The sequence below is a fragment of the Podarcis bocagei genome (genome assembly GCF_964188305.1).
Source record: "Podarcis bocagei genome assembly, chromosome: 15".
Taxonomy (NCBI): Eukaryota; Metazoa; Chordata; class Lepidosauria; order Squamata; family Lacertidae; genus Podarcis; species Podarcis bocagei.
The window spans coordinates 12,844,678-12,861,365 of NC_138141.1; the positions used below are offsets into that span (position 1 = coordinate 12,844,678).

The following is a 16,688-nucleotide window of genomic DNA, read 5'->3' on the forward strand; positions in this document are numbered from 1 at the left end:
TGAAGCTCGGGGCTGCAAAGCTTCTCGTCCAGCTTTTAGACGGTTTCTCTCAGTACCTAAGACCAGGGTTAGCAATACATGCCATTACAGAATCACAGTACTGTAGCCCCAGGGGGGATTTCTGCAGCCACTCCAAGCCTCCCAGCTCCTTGGGCTATTCCTTGGCACTCATGATGGTATTCTTGGAGGAGTAGCACACTGCCTCAAAGAGCACACGAAGCTTCTTTATACAGACCTTTGGGCCATCTGGCTTAGCATTCTTGATGCTGACTGGCATTGCCTCTCCAGGATTTGAGGCAGGGCAAAAGGAGAGGTCCCCAGCATGCCTGCCAAGGGTCTGGAGAGAATCTTGGGGACCCAAGAGCTTCATCTGGCACCCAGACCTGCTTCAGAGAAATGTTGCAACACCCTGATCTGAAAGCACAGAAGACGAACCCGGGGAATGGGTGTCCAGGGATCCAACAGGCTTGGGGGAAATAGGAACATTGGGAGCTGCTGTCCATTGAGTCGCACCATTGCTCTATCTAGGCCAGTATTGCCTACATTGAGTAGAAGCAGCTCTCCCGGATTTCAGACAGCAGACATTGTCAACCTTACCTGGACATGCTGGGGACTTAACCAGACAGACGTTCTGTCACTAAGCTACGACCCTTCTCCTCTTCCCATGGGTGTGAGAAGAGGGAAGGGGCATGTTCCACTTTCCCTTGGGGTATGGGTGTGTGTGCTTTCTCTCTTTCACTCTCCTTACCCCAATAGAAACAAGCTGTGGGGTGGCTGGTGTCCTTTCCAAACAAGCCAAGTCTCCGCTGCCAGCCAGCCATCCATCTCCCTCTGCCAAAAGCAGCCATGTCATTTCCTAAGCAGAATTTCTCTTTGATTTACTGACCACAAGCCCATTTATCACTGGCTGCAGTGGAGAAGGGAGTGGGGGGGGGGACTGCACTCCCAGCGGGAGGATAAATTGCAAAAGTGTTACTTCCCTGAACAAATCAACCCTGGGCTTTTTCCACAGCCCAGTTCCCTGGCACCAGCCTCTCAAGGTGCCTTTCAGTTGCAGAAAGCTCCAACAACAAAAAAAACCATCCTTGCTTTGCCACACCATGAGCAAAAGAGGCACAGTGTGTGTGTGTGTGTGTGCGTGTGTCCCTCCCTCCTTCCCACTGCAGAATCTGGCTCAGGGTCTTGCATGGATGGGCACTCTGCCACCCACCATTGGTCCCCAGTCGAGAGCAGCCAAAAGCGCATGGCACTTCCTGCTTTTAGAAGCCCTGCGACAGATGCATTCTTCCCTAAGCCAAGGGAGTCTCTATGGTATGGTATGGTATTGCCATATTCTGTGGATGAAAAACCCAGACACACCCCTCCATGGGGTACCCCCCCCCCACCTATCCCTCATGTCCCTCGCTCGCCCCCTCCCTGCCGCTAACCCCTTCCTCAAATGCATGCTCCCTGCTTCTTCTCTAACCTTTGCTATCTTTGGCCCCCTGCTCATGACGGGAGGCTGAGTGGCCCCAGGGACATCGTGCAGTTGCCAGGACCGGTGTGGGGCCTTGTGCGACCCCAAAAAGGCTGTGCAAGGCCTGGCAGCTGCCAGAAACAACGCCAAGCCTAGTGTGACCTCCGTCAAGCTGCTCCAGGCCACCCAGTCTGCTCTTCCTGTTTAGGGGCACAGCAACTTCTGAGCATGCATGGGCCCCAATTTTTTTTATAAAAACCCAAAACACAAGAATAAAAAGCCCCCTAACCCGGATCTTTAATCCAAAAGGCAAAAATCCACTCAGATAGGGGGCTGGCCCCCCCAAAACAGGACATGTCCAGGAAATCCTGGACGTATGGTAACCCTATCTATGGGGAAATAAATCCAGCCGGAATTCCTGTTGCGAGCTGCCTAATAAGTAGCACAGGGGAAAAGAGGGTGCCTGATAAGATTTCTCCCCAGCAGGCTCACCCCACTTCCCAGTAACTTCTGCACCCTTTCATTTCATGAGGGCACTGAATAGGCTGAAGGTTGCCTGTCTGCAACCTGGAAATCTTTCGCCACAGTAGGCAACAAGGCAGTCACAGCTTCTTCTGTCCATTCAGTTCGCAGTCTGTCCTCCTTACTCATCTGCTGTGTGTCTGGGACATTTAAAGGATTACATCAGAGTGCTTGGGTTGAGATATAGCAACACCGGTCTATGGCAGAGAGTGATTTTTTTCAGCCATTATATTTAGTATGTTATAAAAACTGTGGATGGCAAACTTCATCTTAAAAGAAGCATCCAACCAGGAGGAAATAGCCTCTTCTAAGGCAAAATTATTATTATTATTATTATTATTATTATTATTATTATTATTATTATTAGCCTTCCATTTATTTCCCAAGGTTTTGAACACAATATAATAAAAACAGCTTTAAAAGTTACAAAATAGTTCCAAAAATAATAGAATATGATGGGGCTTTTTTTAAAAATGAAAATGTCTCCTATGACATATGCAACTGCCATCTAAAAACACAGAGGATATTCTTCTGGTTTCAAAACTATTGCTTTTACATAGAGCCATTTCCGACCTGGGAGGAGAGGGGGTTGCGGGCAGAAATCCCTCCCACATCTTGCACGCGGGGGCTGCCATTGCCCCCGCGTGATTAGGGAATCCCTGGGCATGATGGCGTCCCGGTCCGCCCAGAGGCGGACCGGGGAGGCGTGGCCTAGCCTATTTAAGGCTGGGCACGCCCGGGGTCCGCCCTCTTTGCCTCTCACCAGCTGAGCGGCGTTTTCCCATCCCACTCACCCCTTAGGTTAGGTCGCGTTGACCTTGCTATGGACTTCGGTTGGTCGCCGCAAGGGGCCTGGTAGGAATTTTTGGCACACTTCGAGCCTTTTGGCACACTTCGAGCCTTTTGGTTTTTTCGCCTACCTCGTAGCAAACGTCACAACTTTTCGGTATTGGCGGTTAGGCATTGGCAGGGGTCAATTGTTATGCAAATAAAGGGGGTAAGGAAACGCCATCACCTTCCCCCAAAAGAAAAGGGTAGTCCAGTAGAGGACTCCGGGGGGCGTTGCCTTGTCCGAAACCTAGGGAGGTAAGGGCCTCCGGCACACCCCTGAGCGGTGACACCCGTTGGGATCCTAGTTGGCGTACTTCAACAGGACTCCCCACGGCTTGTGGACAACCCTTCCCGGTCCCCATGCCAGGTAGTCGGTAGGAGCCAATGCCTAAGGCCAATACCTTCCAATTCTGTAATCAATAAAGTTGTGGCCTTTTATGCCCATTAACCTTAAATACTGTGTCCAGTGTCTTCATTCCACATGGGGGAGGGGACTTGCCACACAAATGGACATTTGATTGATAGAATCGTTGGCTTGTTGCAATCATACGTGGGAAATGGAAAGGGGTGTTGGGCAATGTGGCAAATCTACCACCCCTTTCAGAGTCAGCCATTTTGCATTGGCCAAAGTGGGAGGTCAGTAGGGTGGTGGTGGGGGACCTAGTATTTATCCTCCAGCAATGGATTTACAGAAATGTTCCTCCCTTCAATGGGTCCAGGTGTATAATACTTATGCCACTTGTAATCTAATGTAGGAGGGAAACTCAATCCTGGCGTTTCTTCATTTGAGGAATGGAATTGAAGCAGCTCCAGTATCCATTTGAGGGTCCACCATAAGCAGTAGAGCTTAAACCATGGAGTCTTCTGTGGATGTAGTGAGGGGTCTCTACATTGGAGGTGCCCTCCCCACTGGTAAGTGTTCGTCACTGGTGGGGAAGGACCTCTATGCATTCCTAACTCCCTCCAGCCAGAGGATGTGGGTCCTACAGTAGTTCCACCCAGCTGCAATCATAAAGCACACTTATACCAGGAAGTAAGCCCCACAACAGGACTTAATTTTGAGTAAACATGCAGAGGATGGCACCGTAAAAGTCACACGATTTATCAATTAAATCGTGTTCCCAATTGTGTCGTGCCTCTAATTGTTAACAGTTCACAGAGGGTTACTAGGCTTGCCAGCTTTTCTGCTGGCCCTGTTCCTGGGCCTTGAACATGCCCAAATGAAGCCGGTGGTACTTTCTCCATCATTTTATCTCCATGCCTAAGGGGGGTGGGGGCTCCACCTGCTAAAATGCTGGGCTGCTGATAAAGGCAGAAGAACAGGGAGTTGGAATCAAAGAGGTGACCACCCTCTCCAATTCAGAGGTGGAAACCCAAGTTTAAACGCATCAGCAGCAGGACTTCCTGGTACAAGATTTGGGCACTGTTGAAATCTCTTTTGCTAGACAGCAGCGGAAGCGGTGCCAGTTGATCCTTGTTCTCTGCAAAGTCTTCTCAAAGCCCCAGTGCAGCTTGCTGTGCTCATGGTAAATTGAGCACCATTTATGGACAAGTGACCCTGAGTGACTGGGCAGGCTGTCGCTGTTTGCGCTGGGCCAAAACCCAAGGCAGTTTGGCTGCTCTGCTGCCTTTCATCAGCATCCGCCATCTGACAGGAACTGGCTCGACCACCTACTTCCATTGCACATTTTTTTCTCCCTCCTGCCAGACGGCTGAAGTACCGTATTTTTTGCTCTATAGGATGCACCTTTTCCCCTCCAAAAATTAAGGGGAAATGTGTGTGCATCCTATAGAGCGAATGCAGGCTGCGCGGCTAAGCCCAAAGCCAGAACAGGGAGATGGAGCACTGCACAGCGCTCCGTCTCGCTGTTCTAGCTTGGGGTTAGCTGTGCAAAGCCTCTGCAGGGAAGCGGGGTGTCTTCCCACTGCTCCCCGACCTAGTCTTTGGGGCTGGCGGTGGGGGAAAGCAGCGGGAGTTCCCTCTGGGCTCCGGAGGCTTCGGGTGAACGCACCTTGAACTCACAGAACGCACCTTGTTTTAGAGGGGGAGAACAAGAAAAAAATTTTTTTCCTGTTCTCCCCCTCCTATGGTCCGGTGCGTCCTATAGAGCGAAAAATACGGTAATTTCAGGCTGTTTAGCCTATCTGGAGAGCTAGAGTGCTTGATATACAGGCAGGATTCTACATACACCCTTGGGCTCGTGTCGGTGGGCCCTTGGAGGCTTACCTGGTAGAAGCATCCAACAACAGGTGCCTTGTCATCAGCGGCAGGTGGCTGCCATTTTGAATTCCCCACAATGCTCCTGGTCTTGCCCTAGTCCAGAGCGTTGTGGGAAATTTAAAGCAGTGGCTCCAGCTGCTCAGCAAAGGGGCCCGGGGTACACACTGGCATGGTGGAATGCCCTGCCATCACAATGAGGTTCTGACAGTTGTCCAAAGATGTCTTGTACTGATGGCAGGGCTGAGAGTCAGCCCACAGGTTGGGGCAATACAGTCATACCTCGGGTTGAATACGCTTCAGGTTGAGTGCTTTTGGGTTGCACTCTGCAGAGACCTGGAAGTAACGGAGTGTGTTACTTCCGGGTTTTGCCACAGATGCTCAAATGACGTCACGCAAATGTGCGGAAGTGGCGAATCACGACCCGCACACGCACAGATGTGGGTTGCGTTCGCTTCAGGATGCGAACGGGGCTCTGGAACGGATCCCGTTCGCATCCTGAGGTTCTACTGTATTGACTTGATCTTGTAAAACCTATGGACTGAAAACAAATACTCTTGAGAAATGCATACCATCCATGGCTTAGATCAAGTATGGGGAACTTCAGGTCTGGGGGACAACTGTGCCCCCCCCAAGCTTCTCAGTCTAGCCCTTGGGTCTCTTCCTCAGGCCACACCCCTCATTGACTCTGCTTTGCACCTCAACCATTCTTTGTCTGGAATGCGTTCTTGAACCCTGATGATGCCTCTTGCTTACCTTTATGGAGGACAGAGGAAGGTGTGTGAGAATGTGTGCAGAAAGCAGACAATAGTACAAAGGTGAAATGTAGAATCATAGAATTGTAGAGTCAGAATGGTCATTTAGTCCAACCCTCTGCAGTGCAGGAATTTCGACCGAAGTATCCATGGCAGATGGCCATCCAGATTGCTGAGTTAAGGAATGGCAACAAATTAAATTAGAAAGCGTAGAGCATGGGTAGGCAAACTAAGGCCCAGGGGTTGGATCCAGCCCAATCGCCTTCTAAATCTGGCCCATGGATGGTCCAGGAATCAGGGTGTTTTTACATGAGTAGAATGTGTCCTTTTATTTAAAATGCATCTCTGGGTTATTTGTGGGGCATAGGAATTGGTTCGTTTTGTTTTTCAAAATATAGTCTGGCCCACCACAAGGTCTGAGGGACAGTGGACCGGCCCCCTGCTGAAAAAGTCTGCTGACCCCTGCCGTAGAAGGAGTCCACCTGGAAATGCACATAGCTTTGCCAATTCCAGATGATGGCCACTTCAGTTAGTTAAGATATAACACAGAGTGCTCACGCAGTGTTCACACCCCAAGAAGGCAGGTTGCTCCAATTTCCCATTGAGCTTATCTGCGTAGAACTGGCTTTTCAAAGGTGGCTGAGATAGGCAAGCTACCTGCCTTATGCAAAGAAGCTTTGCACAGGCTCTGCTCCAAGTCCTTTGTGCACCAACAGGATGAGATGCTTTGCACCGGAGGAACGAAAGGAAAGAGAACTCTGAGAGATCCAGGTTAACAAACAGCTTTATTGGTCATTTTACAAAAGGATTCATTAGCTACCAAAGAAACACCTGCTGCCCTCTGCCATGTGGCCAGCAGGACTGAGCACCTGGGCAATATCTGAGCATGTGCTTGGTGGGATGGACTGCTTTCATTGCCCACCCTTAGCAGGATGGCGGAAGGCAAAGCCCCTTCCCCACTGCCTCCTCCCGTCCCCTCTCCCATCGGACCCAAACCCTCCAGTTGCAGAAATGCCAATGTTTCCAAAAGCAGGCCCTCCGAGGCCCGAGACTCGACTGTCCCTTTTGCCACGATTTATAAATACAGCTTCCTTGGCTCCCAGGGACTGCCAACCTCCAGGGAACAAACTTATTTACAAAGGGGCCAGGTCATGCGGCTTCTTTAGAGGGATCATAAATTAGAAGCACAGAAACACCCCCCGCTTCCCGGCCCAAAGTCTGCGGCTGCCAATTCCTTCGAAGGCCTCGCTTTCCCCCCTGCTGACTTCCATCTGGTTTCATCTCTTTTCCTGAAAGCAGAAAGAGAGGGAGGGGGTGGTATCAGCAAGATCTGCCTCTGCTCTTCATTTGCCTTCCATCCTTCCCGTAGGACAGTGTTTCTCAAACTTGAGTCCCCAGCTGCTGTTGGACTACAGCTCCCATTATCGCTGACCATTGGTCTTGCTCACTAGGGATGATGGGAGCTGTAGTTCAACAACAGCTGGAGACCCAAGCATGAGAAACACTGCCGTGGGTCATAAGAACACAAGAAGAGCCTGCTGGATCAGGCCAATGGCTCATCTAGACCCATAGCTGTCAACTTTCCCCCCTTTTAAAGGGAAATTCCCTTATTCCAAATAGGATTCCTCGCAAGAAAAGGGAAAAGTTGACAGCTAGGTCTAGACCATCACCCTGTTTTCACAGTGTCCAACCTGATGCCTGTGGGCAGGGGTGTAGTGTGAGGGGGCCCAGGGGGACTGTAACCCTGGATGCATGTGTGCAAACCAGGCACCCCCATGCAGGGATCCCTGTCCCACCCTACCTGCCGCTACCTGTCAGTTTGCATTTCTTAGTGTAGAAAGTATTGGTCTTATGTGCAGAGATCTTTCCTCTTCTACTTAATCCAAGAAGGTTCTGGGAGCTTCTCTGTGTGAAAGAAGTAAGCAGAAGGTTCATGATGTTTGGGTTACTCCTTCAGAGAAGCTGAGTACTGCTGGCTTCAATTGGTTCTCTTATCTCTTCTTTCATGGTCATGCTGACTATAATAGTAAGGCCAGAAGGAGCCTGGGTTTCACTATTTCTGTCTCTCTATCCTTCTGGTGTGGTGTTCTGTATCTAGTATGCTTAGTGTTAAGGTTTAATTATATTGTAAGTTTAAATCAAGTCTGCTGCAACTGGATTTCTTATGGACAGTGCCAATCCTGAATGTATTGGATTTGTGACCATTTTGCTCATTTGCCTTCAGTTGCTGGATGAAATATTAATTGCCTCTGGTCTATTTTTTGGGAATCCTGCAACGTGCTTAAGATTTTACTCTGTTAACTATACATTGGAGTTCTATTCAGCCTAGCCTGGTCTTGTTACCATGTCATCCCTGGGGCCCTTGCTGAATGGCCGCCTTGCGTCGGGGTTGATGCACCCACCAAGGGCTGAGTTGGTCAGCCAGTCTCCACCCTGTATGGGTAAGTGGGCAGACAGGTAGCGCAGTGCAGCCCTGTGGACCCCCTGTGCCCTGCGCCCACCCAGCGGCATCAGCAGCGAAGGCTGGGCTGGCACGGTGGGTTTTCTTCACCCTCTGTGCCCTGCTTCTGGGCACTGGCAAATGATGCAATGCCTCTGCCTACAGGAAGCCCTAGCAGGGCTCTCCCCTCCTGCAGTTACCAGAAACTGCTACTCAGAAGCATTACTGCCTACAACCATGAAGGAAGGGCATAGCCATCATGTGGCTAGTAGCCACAGACAGACAATTTGATTCAGGGCAAAGCTAACTGTCTTTTAAAGACATCCATGCTGGTGTCCATCACTGTCTTTGGGGGTCTTGGCACCTGGGCTGGTGCCAGGCCAGTGTCAACCCATCTCCCAGAACTGTCACCCTCCACCCATCGCCAGGCCAGGCCAGGCGCCTTAAGGCAAAAGATTATTTTTAAAACACGCAAAGGAAGTGCTGCTAAATCACCTCGCTGCGATCCCCTGTTGTCCGGCTGCGTCCTGACCCATGACCTCTAGATCCTGTTGACCCCTTGGAGGAAGAACTTCCTGTTGTGGAGCAGTTACTTGACACCTGGCTTCTGGAGAGAAAGCTGGGCTTGCTGTACGGGATGATTTCCTCCTCTGCCAGCACACACACACACACACACACACACACACACACACACACAGAGAGATAGAGTAGAAACAACAACAGCGAAAGCAGGTGGTTAGTCTTGCAAGCTCTGGCTTCACCCAGACTTGGCTGCCATTTTGCACTCAGCACAGCCTGTGCATTGACAGAAGGGCAGGCAGGTTAAAAGAGGCAGCTTTTGTTTCTGTTCAAAATAACAGCGATCTTACCAAGGGAGGATTTTATGTCAGAAGCAGGTCAGCAATAAGTCACAAGGTGTCAGTGAAGTTAACTCTTTATTCAAGGAAACTAAACAGCTCAGGCCTAGTGAGCACAGCAACCCTTCCCAGTAGGTCTTGCCCTGATGAGGGAGTTGTGAGGACTGAAGGCCCCTGCCTTCCCATAGCTGACCAAGCCTCCTCCCCCTGCCCCGGGTCCTTCCCAAGCAATCTGAGACTCAGTCAATGCGTCTGTCTCTCCCCCGCCCTCTTCATACCTCTTCTGGTCCTGGGAGACCAGGGAGGGGGGAAGGGGAGTTGGTCACAACAAGAAGGAAAGTAGCCTTTCTGATCTCTGCCTCTTGGTCTCCCTCCTCTCCAGCTTCTGAATCAGGACTGCTCTCTGCCCCAGCCTCTTCCTGCTCACAAAACCCTGCTACCACTTCTGAGACCTTCTCCTCCCAATCGTCTCCTTCCTCTCCCTCTGACCATTCACTGCCATCCCACCACTAATCCCCTGGCTCTGAGCCTTTTTCCCTTGGGGGTTCCCCAGTTGGTGCCTCCCACTACTCTAGCCAGACGATGACACTTTATCGAGGCAGAAATTCAACCTAGAGTACAGGAAGCCAGGGAAGCCATTATTACTGGGGTTGGCATTACCATCCCGGTGCTGGTGGTAGTGCTGTCCTGCCACTGTGCGATGGACGGCTCTCCGCTCCAGGGCCGAGGAAGCGTTCAAGTTCTTCTCCAGAGAGGAAGGGTCACAGTCCAGTCGCAGGGCGCTGTCTGGAGCAGCGGTGCCAAGGTCTTCGGCGGGAGGCGGCAAGGGCGGCGGTGGGAGGTCTGTGAGCAGAACCAAGGGGGAAGTACTGTCAGTCCCCACCTTCCCCAATACAGTGGTGCCTCGCAAGACGAAAAGAATCCGTTCTGTGATTCTCTTCGTCTAGCGGTTTTTTCGTCTTGCGAAGCAAGCCCATTGACGGATTAGCGGATTAGCGCTATTAGCGGCTTTTAGCGGCTTTTAGCAGCTTATCTGCTGATCGGATCAGCTGATAAGCGGCTTAGCGGCTTAGAAAAAGGAGGGGAAAGGGAAAAAAAACAGCAGGAACTCGCAAGACATTGTCGTCTTGCGAAGCAAGCCCATAGGAAATTCGTTTTGCGAAGCACCTCCAAAACGGAAACTCTTTCGTCTAGCGAGTTTTCCGTCTTGCGAGGCATTCGTCTTGCGGGGCACCACTGTATTTCCATACGGCACCTGTTGCATGTATTTAAGCTGTACCTTCACAGCTGTAAGAATGGCACCCATTGCTTAAAGACAGGAAATCTGAGAGTCTTACGATGCTGATTCACAACCAGGAATATTTGTTTTAGAATTTTAAAAAAATCAATTTATTTTAAGCAACTGAAACAATACTCCCTTCTAGAGTCAGATAGGTAGCTGTGTTGGTCTGACACAGTAGAAATATATATATATATATAAAATAAAATAATTTTCCAGTAGCACCTTAAAGACCAACTAAGTTTGTTCTTGGTATGAGCTTCTGTGTGCATGCACACAAAAACTCATACCAAGATCAAACATAGTTGGTCTCTAAGGTGCTGCTGGACAATTTATATATATGTGTGTGTATTTCTAATACTCCCTTCTGTTTGTCTCATACTACAGAAAAAGATGGGAAACAGCTCTAAAAAGCTAAGGAAACAGGAAATTAAGAGGAACCCTAGAAGGATGGAAGAATTGGGCAACCTCAGGGGCCAGGGCACAGCCACACCTACCTCCCTGCTTCTTCTCTCGACGGTAGTGGCTCGACTTGGATTTCTTCTTGCTTTTTGCTTTCTGTCCCGGAGGGAGAGGCATGTCTGCTAGGCTGGGGTGAAGTTTGCCTGTCGGTAAAAGCCCAATACCAGAGTGAGACTCTTCAGCCAGAGACCTGGTCTGTCCCACCCAGCCTCAGCCCTGCCACATGTGTTCCTGTGGCTGCTAAGGAAGCTCAGAACCATTTCCTGCTAAAAGCGGAAGGGGGCATGACTTAATCGTTCCTTATATTTCTGTCCTACCCTTCTCCAAGGAGCTCATGGCACTGCACATGGTTCCAGCCCCTCCCATTTCATCTTCACAGCAACCCTGTGAGGTGGGTCAGGCTTAGAGATGGCCAACCCCAGTGAGCTTAATGGCTAAGAGGGGACAGGAACCCATGTCCTCTTCAGTCTTGCTCTCCACTGGGAGAAGAAGGGATTTCTTATTAAAGAAGGGATGAGGAACTCCCATCACCCCAGATCAATGGCCATATTGGTTGGGGCTGATGGGAGCTGGAGTCCCACAACATCTAAAGGCCTGCGGGTTCCTCGTCCCTGTCTTAAAGGAATTAAATGTGAGGGCAATCAGCTCCGGAGATGTTTTGACTATCCCAGCTGCAGTGAATTGGTGCCGAGGGAAGGCCTCTCAAACCCGGCACTGCAAGGCCACGGACTCTCTGGTCAGGGACATCAAGGAGGTGGCCAATCCCTCCATCTCCCTGTGCCCTAGATACCACATTGCCCCTCAGAAGAGGGTCGAAGAAAATGCACCCACCTATTCCCGGAGAGTCAACGTTCTCTGCACTGTGCGCCGGCGTCTGGCTCAGGTTGCGCCGATGACCTTGCCTGGGAGTGATGCCTTCGGGTCCCTCTTCAGGCACGTTGAGATTTGGGTTGGACTGGGTCAAAGGAGGACTCGAGGCTTTGGGCAATGGCCCCGAGCCATTGGGTAACCGCCTTGAACACAGAAAGCAACATATTAAACTGAGAGGACAAGCCCCAGTGGGAGCAGATAAGAGGTGGGGAGACCAGCTGGACATAAACCAGAATTCTGCATTATGATTCCCATTCTGCACCAACAAAACCTGAATTTTGGTTATCTGAATGATGTTATACTCACTCCCACCATGAGGACCAGAAACCTCCTTTCTTGTTTTTACAAGGCTGAGGTTGTTAAGGATGTCAAATTCTCTGCTCAGTACAAAATTCTGCAATTGCACAGTAGGATCTAAGAGTACATACTGCACTGGCTTATGTTTCCCACTTCTATGCTCTAATACCATCCATTCTACAACTTCTCTCTGTTTATATCACCTTCCTGATCAAATGTGTGTGCCCAGGAAGGACAATTAGGCTCCAATATGCACTTTACTCTGCAAGGTGTGGATCGGGGCAGTTTGTATCGGAACTGACAAAGAATGAATTCCCCCAAGCACCCCTGTTTTCCCAAGTCCCTAGGTGAATCATACCTGGGCAGGTGTGGGATCTCAAAGTGATGCAGCCTGGGGATATCTTCAGATGCTCTCATCTCCTCCCGGGGTGAGGGGGTCAGCGTGGCTGTGGACTGCTGGCCATAGGAATTTGCAGGAGAGGAGGCTTCTCCACGAGGCGGTGGTGGAGGACATTCCTCTTCCTGGATGTTCTCCATCAGGTAGGTCCTTTCTGGCAGGGGTGGGCACCACTCCTCCACCTCTGAACTACAAAAAGTGAGTGAGCTAGACATTTTGGGCTGCGACACACTGCGCTCCCAATCCCTGAAATCATCCTAAGGAGAACAAGGCTCCATAACATCTAGAGGGGGCATGTAACCATGGGCGTGGAAGCTTTTTTCCAATCTTGGAGCCAGTGACACTAAAGCAAAATGGAAGTTTGTTCGTTCATTCATTCATTCATTCATTCACTCACCATTCATTCATTGTTTTTGCCCAAATTGCTCAGAGGTACATTGTTCCTTCTCACCTCACTTTTTACTTTCATAATAACCCTTGGGAATTAGGTTAGGCTGAGCAAATGAGTAGGCTGAGCTTGGCCAATGAGCTTCATGCCTAAATGAGGGTTTGAATCCAGACATCCCCATCCTAATTTGACGCACTAACTCAGGAATGGGGAACCTGTAACCCTCCAGGTCTTGTTGGATCACAACTTCAATTGTCCTTGATTATTGGCCAATGCGTCTGGGATTGGATTCTAAGGTCTCCCTTCAATGAAGTCAGCAATTGCATTGAAACATCTGTCTGGAACCTAAGTCCAAAAACATCTGGAGGAACCCAGGTTCCCCACCTACCCCTACTCTAACTAAAACACCACACTGGCTGTGAGCCAATATGGTGTTGTGGTTAAGAAAAAAAGGAGTGGGTGGTGCTGTGGTCTAAATCACTGAGCCTCTTGATTAGAATCCCCATGATGGGGTGAGCTCCCTTTGCTCTGTCCCAGCTCCTGTCAACAGTTCAAAAGCATATCAGTGCAATGCAACAACAGCAGCAAGACTACTCATCGCGAAGTATTGGAAGACCCAGGAGCTACCCACACTGGAAGAATGGCAGATGAAAGTGATGGACTACATGGAATTGGCAGAAATGACTGGCAGAATCCGTGACCAGGGGAAAGAGACAGCGGATGAAGATTGGAAGAAATTTAAAGACTACTTGCAGAAGCACTGTAAAATTAAGGAATGTTAAAATGACGTTTGATTGAAAAGAAGGGGTATTGGTAAAAAGACTTTTAAGAAAATGTAAATGGGGATTGATAAAGGATAAATGCTAGAGGGTAAGGATTTGCTGAATTTAATATTTGAACTGGAATACAAAATGGGAGGTGTGAGGAGGTCAAAAAACTAGTGAATGAAGTATAAGAGATGAAAATATTAATTTATTCTTTGGTCTGTTTTTTGGTTTTTCTTTTCTCTTCTTTTTTTTCTTCCTTTCTCTTGCTAATGGTTTGTTACTGTGTACTTTTTATATGTTTTGTTTTTGTATGCTTTCACTTTTGAAAATTTTCTTATGTTCAAATTTTGAAATTTTTCATTGTTTATGAAACTTTAATAAATATTATTTAAAAAACCAAAAAAACAAAAGCATATCAGTGTAAGTAGATAAATAGGTACCACTGCAGCAGGAAGGTAAATGGCGTTTCCATGCGCTCTGGAACTCGTCATGATATCACATCGCACCAGAAGCAGTTTAGTCATGCTGGCCACATGACCCGGAAAGCTGTCTGTGGACAAATGCCAGCTCCCTCGGCCTCAAAGCGAGATGAGCGCTGCAACCCTATAGTCGCCTTTGACTAGACTTAACCCTCCACCTAGTGGTTAAGAGTGTTGGACTAAGACCTCGGAGACCAGAGTTCACATCCCCACTCAGTGATGAAGCTTACTGGGTGACCTTGAACCAGTCACCGTCTCTCAGTCTACCCTGCCTCCCAAGGTTTTTGCAAGGATAAGACGGGAAAGGGGGGAATCATGTATGCCACTTTGAGCTCCTTGAAGGAAAGGTTGGATATTTGCTTTCGTAGATTTTCACGGGTACAGGAATGCAGGTTTTGGTGTCTTCGGGTGTCTTCCCGTGTAAGAGTTGGGGTGTCTAGGCGACGTTTCGACGAGGTCTCACTCGTCAAAGGTTGGATATATATATATATATATTAAATATGCTCTGATTGACTTGCTCCTGTTACTAACCTGGCGTCCTAGACCAGCTGCAGTTTCCAAACACTCTTCAAAGGCAGCAGTTTACAGCAGAGCACATTAGAGCACATTATAGGAATGTGCTGGCCCGATACCAGTTGGAGCTCCAACTAATTGTGAACATGTTTCCCAGATCAAAACCAGTTCCATTTCCAAGGGAAACATGGCAGTGAAAGAATGTGGTCTTTTCTGCCCTTCTTTTGTTGCTTACCTGACTTCTAGCTCCTCGTCTTCCTCCTCCTCCACATACTGGCTCAGTTCACTGGCAGATGGAGGCGGGGGAAGCACTTCTGTCCAGTTGAGGGATGGTGTTTTCACTGGCTTCCCCATGGACTTCTGTTTCCCAGGCTTAGCAACTACTGAAGAGAAACAGAGCTCAGAGACGGGACCCTCCGGCACAGCAGAGGATGAAATTGCTTTATTTAACAAAAAAACTCCAACAACTCTCTAGCTGTAGAATGCCATGCACATTTACTCTACAAATACCTACATTGGCTCCAGGTACATTTCCAAGTGTTGGTGCTGACCTTTCAAGCCCTAAACGGCCTCAGCCCAGTATACCTGAAGGAGTGTCTCCACCTTCATCGTTCAGTCCAAACACTGAGGTCCAGCTCCGAGGACCTTGTGGCGATTTCCTCCCTGAGATAAGTGAGGTTACAGGGAACCAGGCAGAGGGCCTTCTCAGTGGTGGTGCTCGCCCTGTTGGAAGCCCTCCCATCAGATGTCAAGGAAATAAAAAACTATCTGACTTTTAGAAGACATCTGAAGGCAGCCCTGTTTAGGGAAGTTTTTAATGTCTGATGTTTTATCATGTTTTTAATATTCTGTTGGGAACCACCCAAAGTGGCTGGGAAAACCCAGCCAGATGGCGGGGTATAAATAATAAATTATTGTTGTTTTTATTAACTCGGGCGATGCCAGTGACTTAGCGAGGATAAAAGGGTTTAGGCAGACCCTTACGTACCCTGGACCTAAGCTGTTCAGGGCTTTGTAAATTAATTCATCCCTGTCAACCTGATCTCTCTCCGTGATCTTCTCCCATTAACTAATTTCCGAGCTAAATATTGTTGGGGCGTTTCCTGTTTCGCTCAAGCTGCGTTGCAACATGCTATGCATGTTAACAACGCCCTATCATTAACCACGGTGATAAAATCACCATTGGACTTTCCATACACTAAAAGATTCTTCTGTAAGATGCACTAAAGGCTTCCATTTCTAGGCAGGTAACACCGATGGAACTTGAAAACATAATTCCCAGGGAGATGAGAAAGGTGCCCAGTTTCTTATATGCTTAAGGTCCCTACCACTCTCAGCTCTGCCCCGTTCGGGTTGGGCATACTGGATGCTGGGCAGCCCAGGTTGGCCGTTCCACTGGCTCTCCTCTTCATCAGGTGAGTGTAGATGTGCTGCCCCGTATGGTACCACGGGCGTGGTGGCATATGGGGTGGTGTGCTGGGAAAAGGCCCCATTGAACGTCCTCATGTCGTCGCTGGCAGGATCAATGGTGCTGTAAATGGGCCCATCGGACACCCCTGTTCCAAACTTCTCCGTCTGAGCAATGTAATTGGAAATCCCAGCATCTGCGAACGAGGGAGACCCAATGTGACCTTGCTTAACCAAGCCTTCTGGTTCAGCCACAACAGATTCCATGTGCCTTAATTTGAATGACCTCTGTGATTGGTGGGCTTGGAGAACTACCACTAATCCAGGCTTGTGGGGAGGGGGAAGGAGAACAAGGGATTGACGCCACTGCTGTCCCCCTCCCAATAAGCCTTGGCTCCTCTCCCCTCCTGCAAGGTCACAACCTGCAAAGCCTGCTTTCGCTGTCTCAACAACTTCCGATTTTGTGCAAACCCAAAGGCTAAGCCTCTCACTGGAGTCTGTCGGCCTTTCCAGCCCGATAATGCTCAAATTCCGTATCTGCCAACCACAAATGTTTCTCTTGGGCTTGCCAGTTCTAGGAATGGGTGAATTTGTCAATTTCAGTTTCAGTCTCAAGTTTCACATTTTTCCAAACTTACATTCCGTTTGTTCCATATCCACATCAGCTTGTGGTTGTTGTTTTTAAAAGAAACCTGAATAAAAGCCCATATGCATTTTGGGGTGAATTTCTCCTAAAATATACCTGCATTT

At 49.0% G+C, this 16,688-nt stretch overlaps 1 protein-coding gene across 5 annotated transcripts in view; it reads right to left on the reverse strand.

The window, feature by feature from the left end:
* Positions 1-6,548: 6,548 nt before the first annotated feature.
* ROBO3 (roundabout guidance receptor 3) overlaps positions 6,549-16,688 on the reverse strand; it is a 354,640-nt gene continuing 344,500 nt past the window's right edge. For all 5 annotated transcript variants that reach the window (XM_081171599.1, XM_081171598.1, XM_081171597.1 and 2 more), the window contains 8 exons: positions 15,860-16,135; positions 14,767-14,914; positions 12,346-12,573; positions 11,652-11,833; positions 10,856-10,963; positions 9,740-9,922; positions 8,718-8,872; positions 6,549-7,071 (listed from right to left, as the gene is read on the reverse strand). In XM_081171599.1, the coding sequence (XP_081027725.1) occupies positions 7,060-7,071; positions 8,718-8,872; positions 9,740-9,922; positions 10,856-10,963; positions 11,652-11,833; positions 12,346-12,573; positions 14,767-14,914; positions 15,860-16,135 (1,292 nt within the window). In that variant the 3' untranslated portion in view covers positions 6,549-7,059. The remainder of the gene's footprint in view (positions 7,072-8,717; positions 8,873-9,739; positions 9,923-10,855; positions 10,964-11,651; positions 11,834-12,345; positions 12,574-14,766; positions 14,915-15,859; positions 16,136-16,688) is intronic.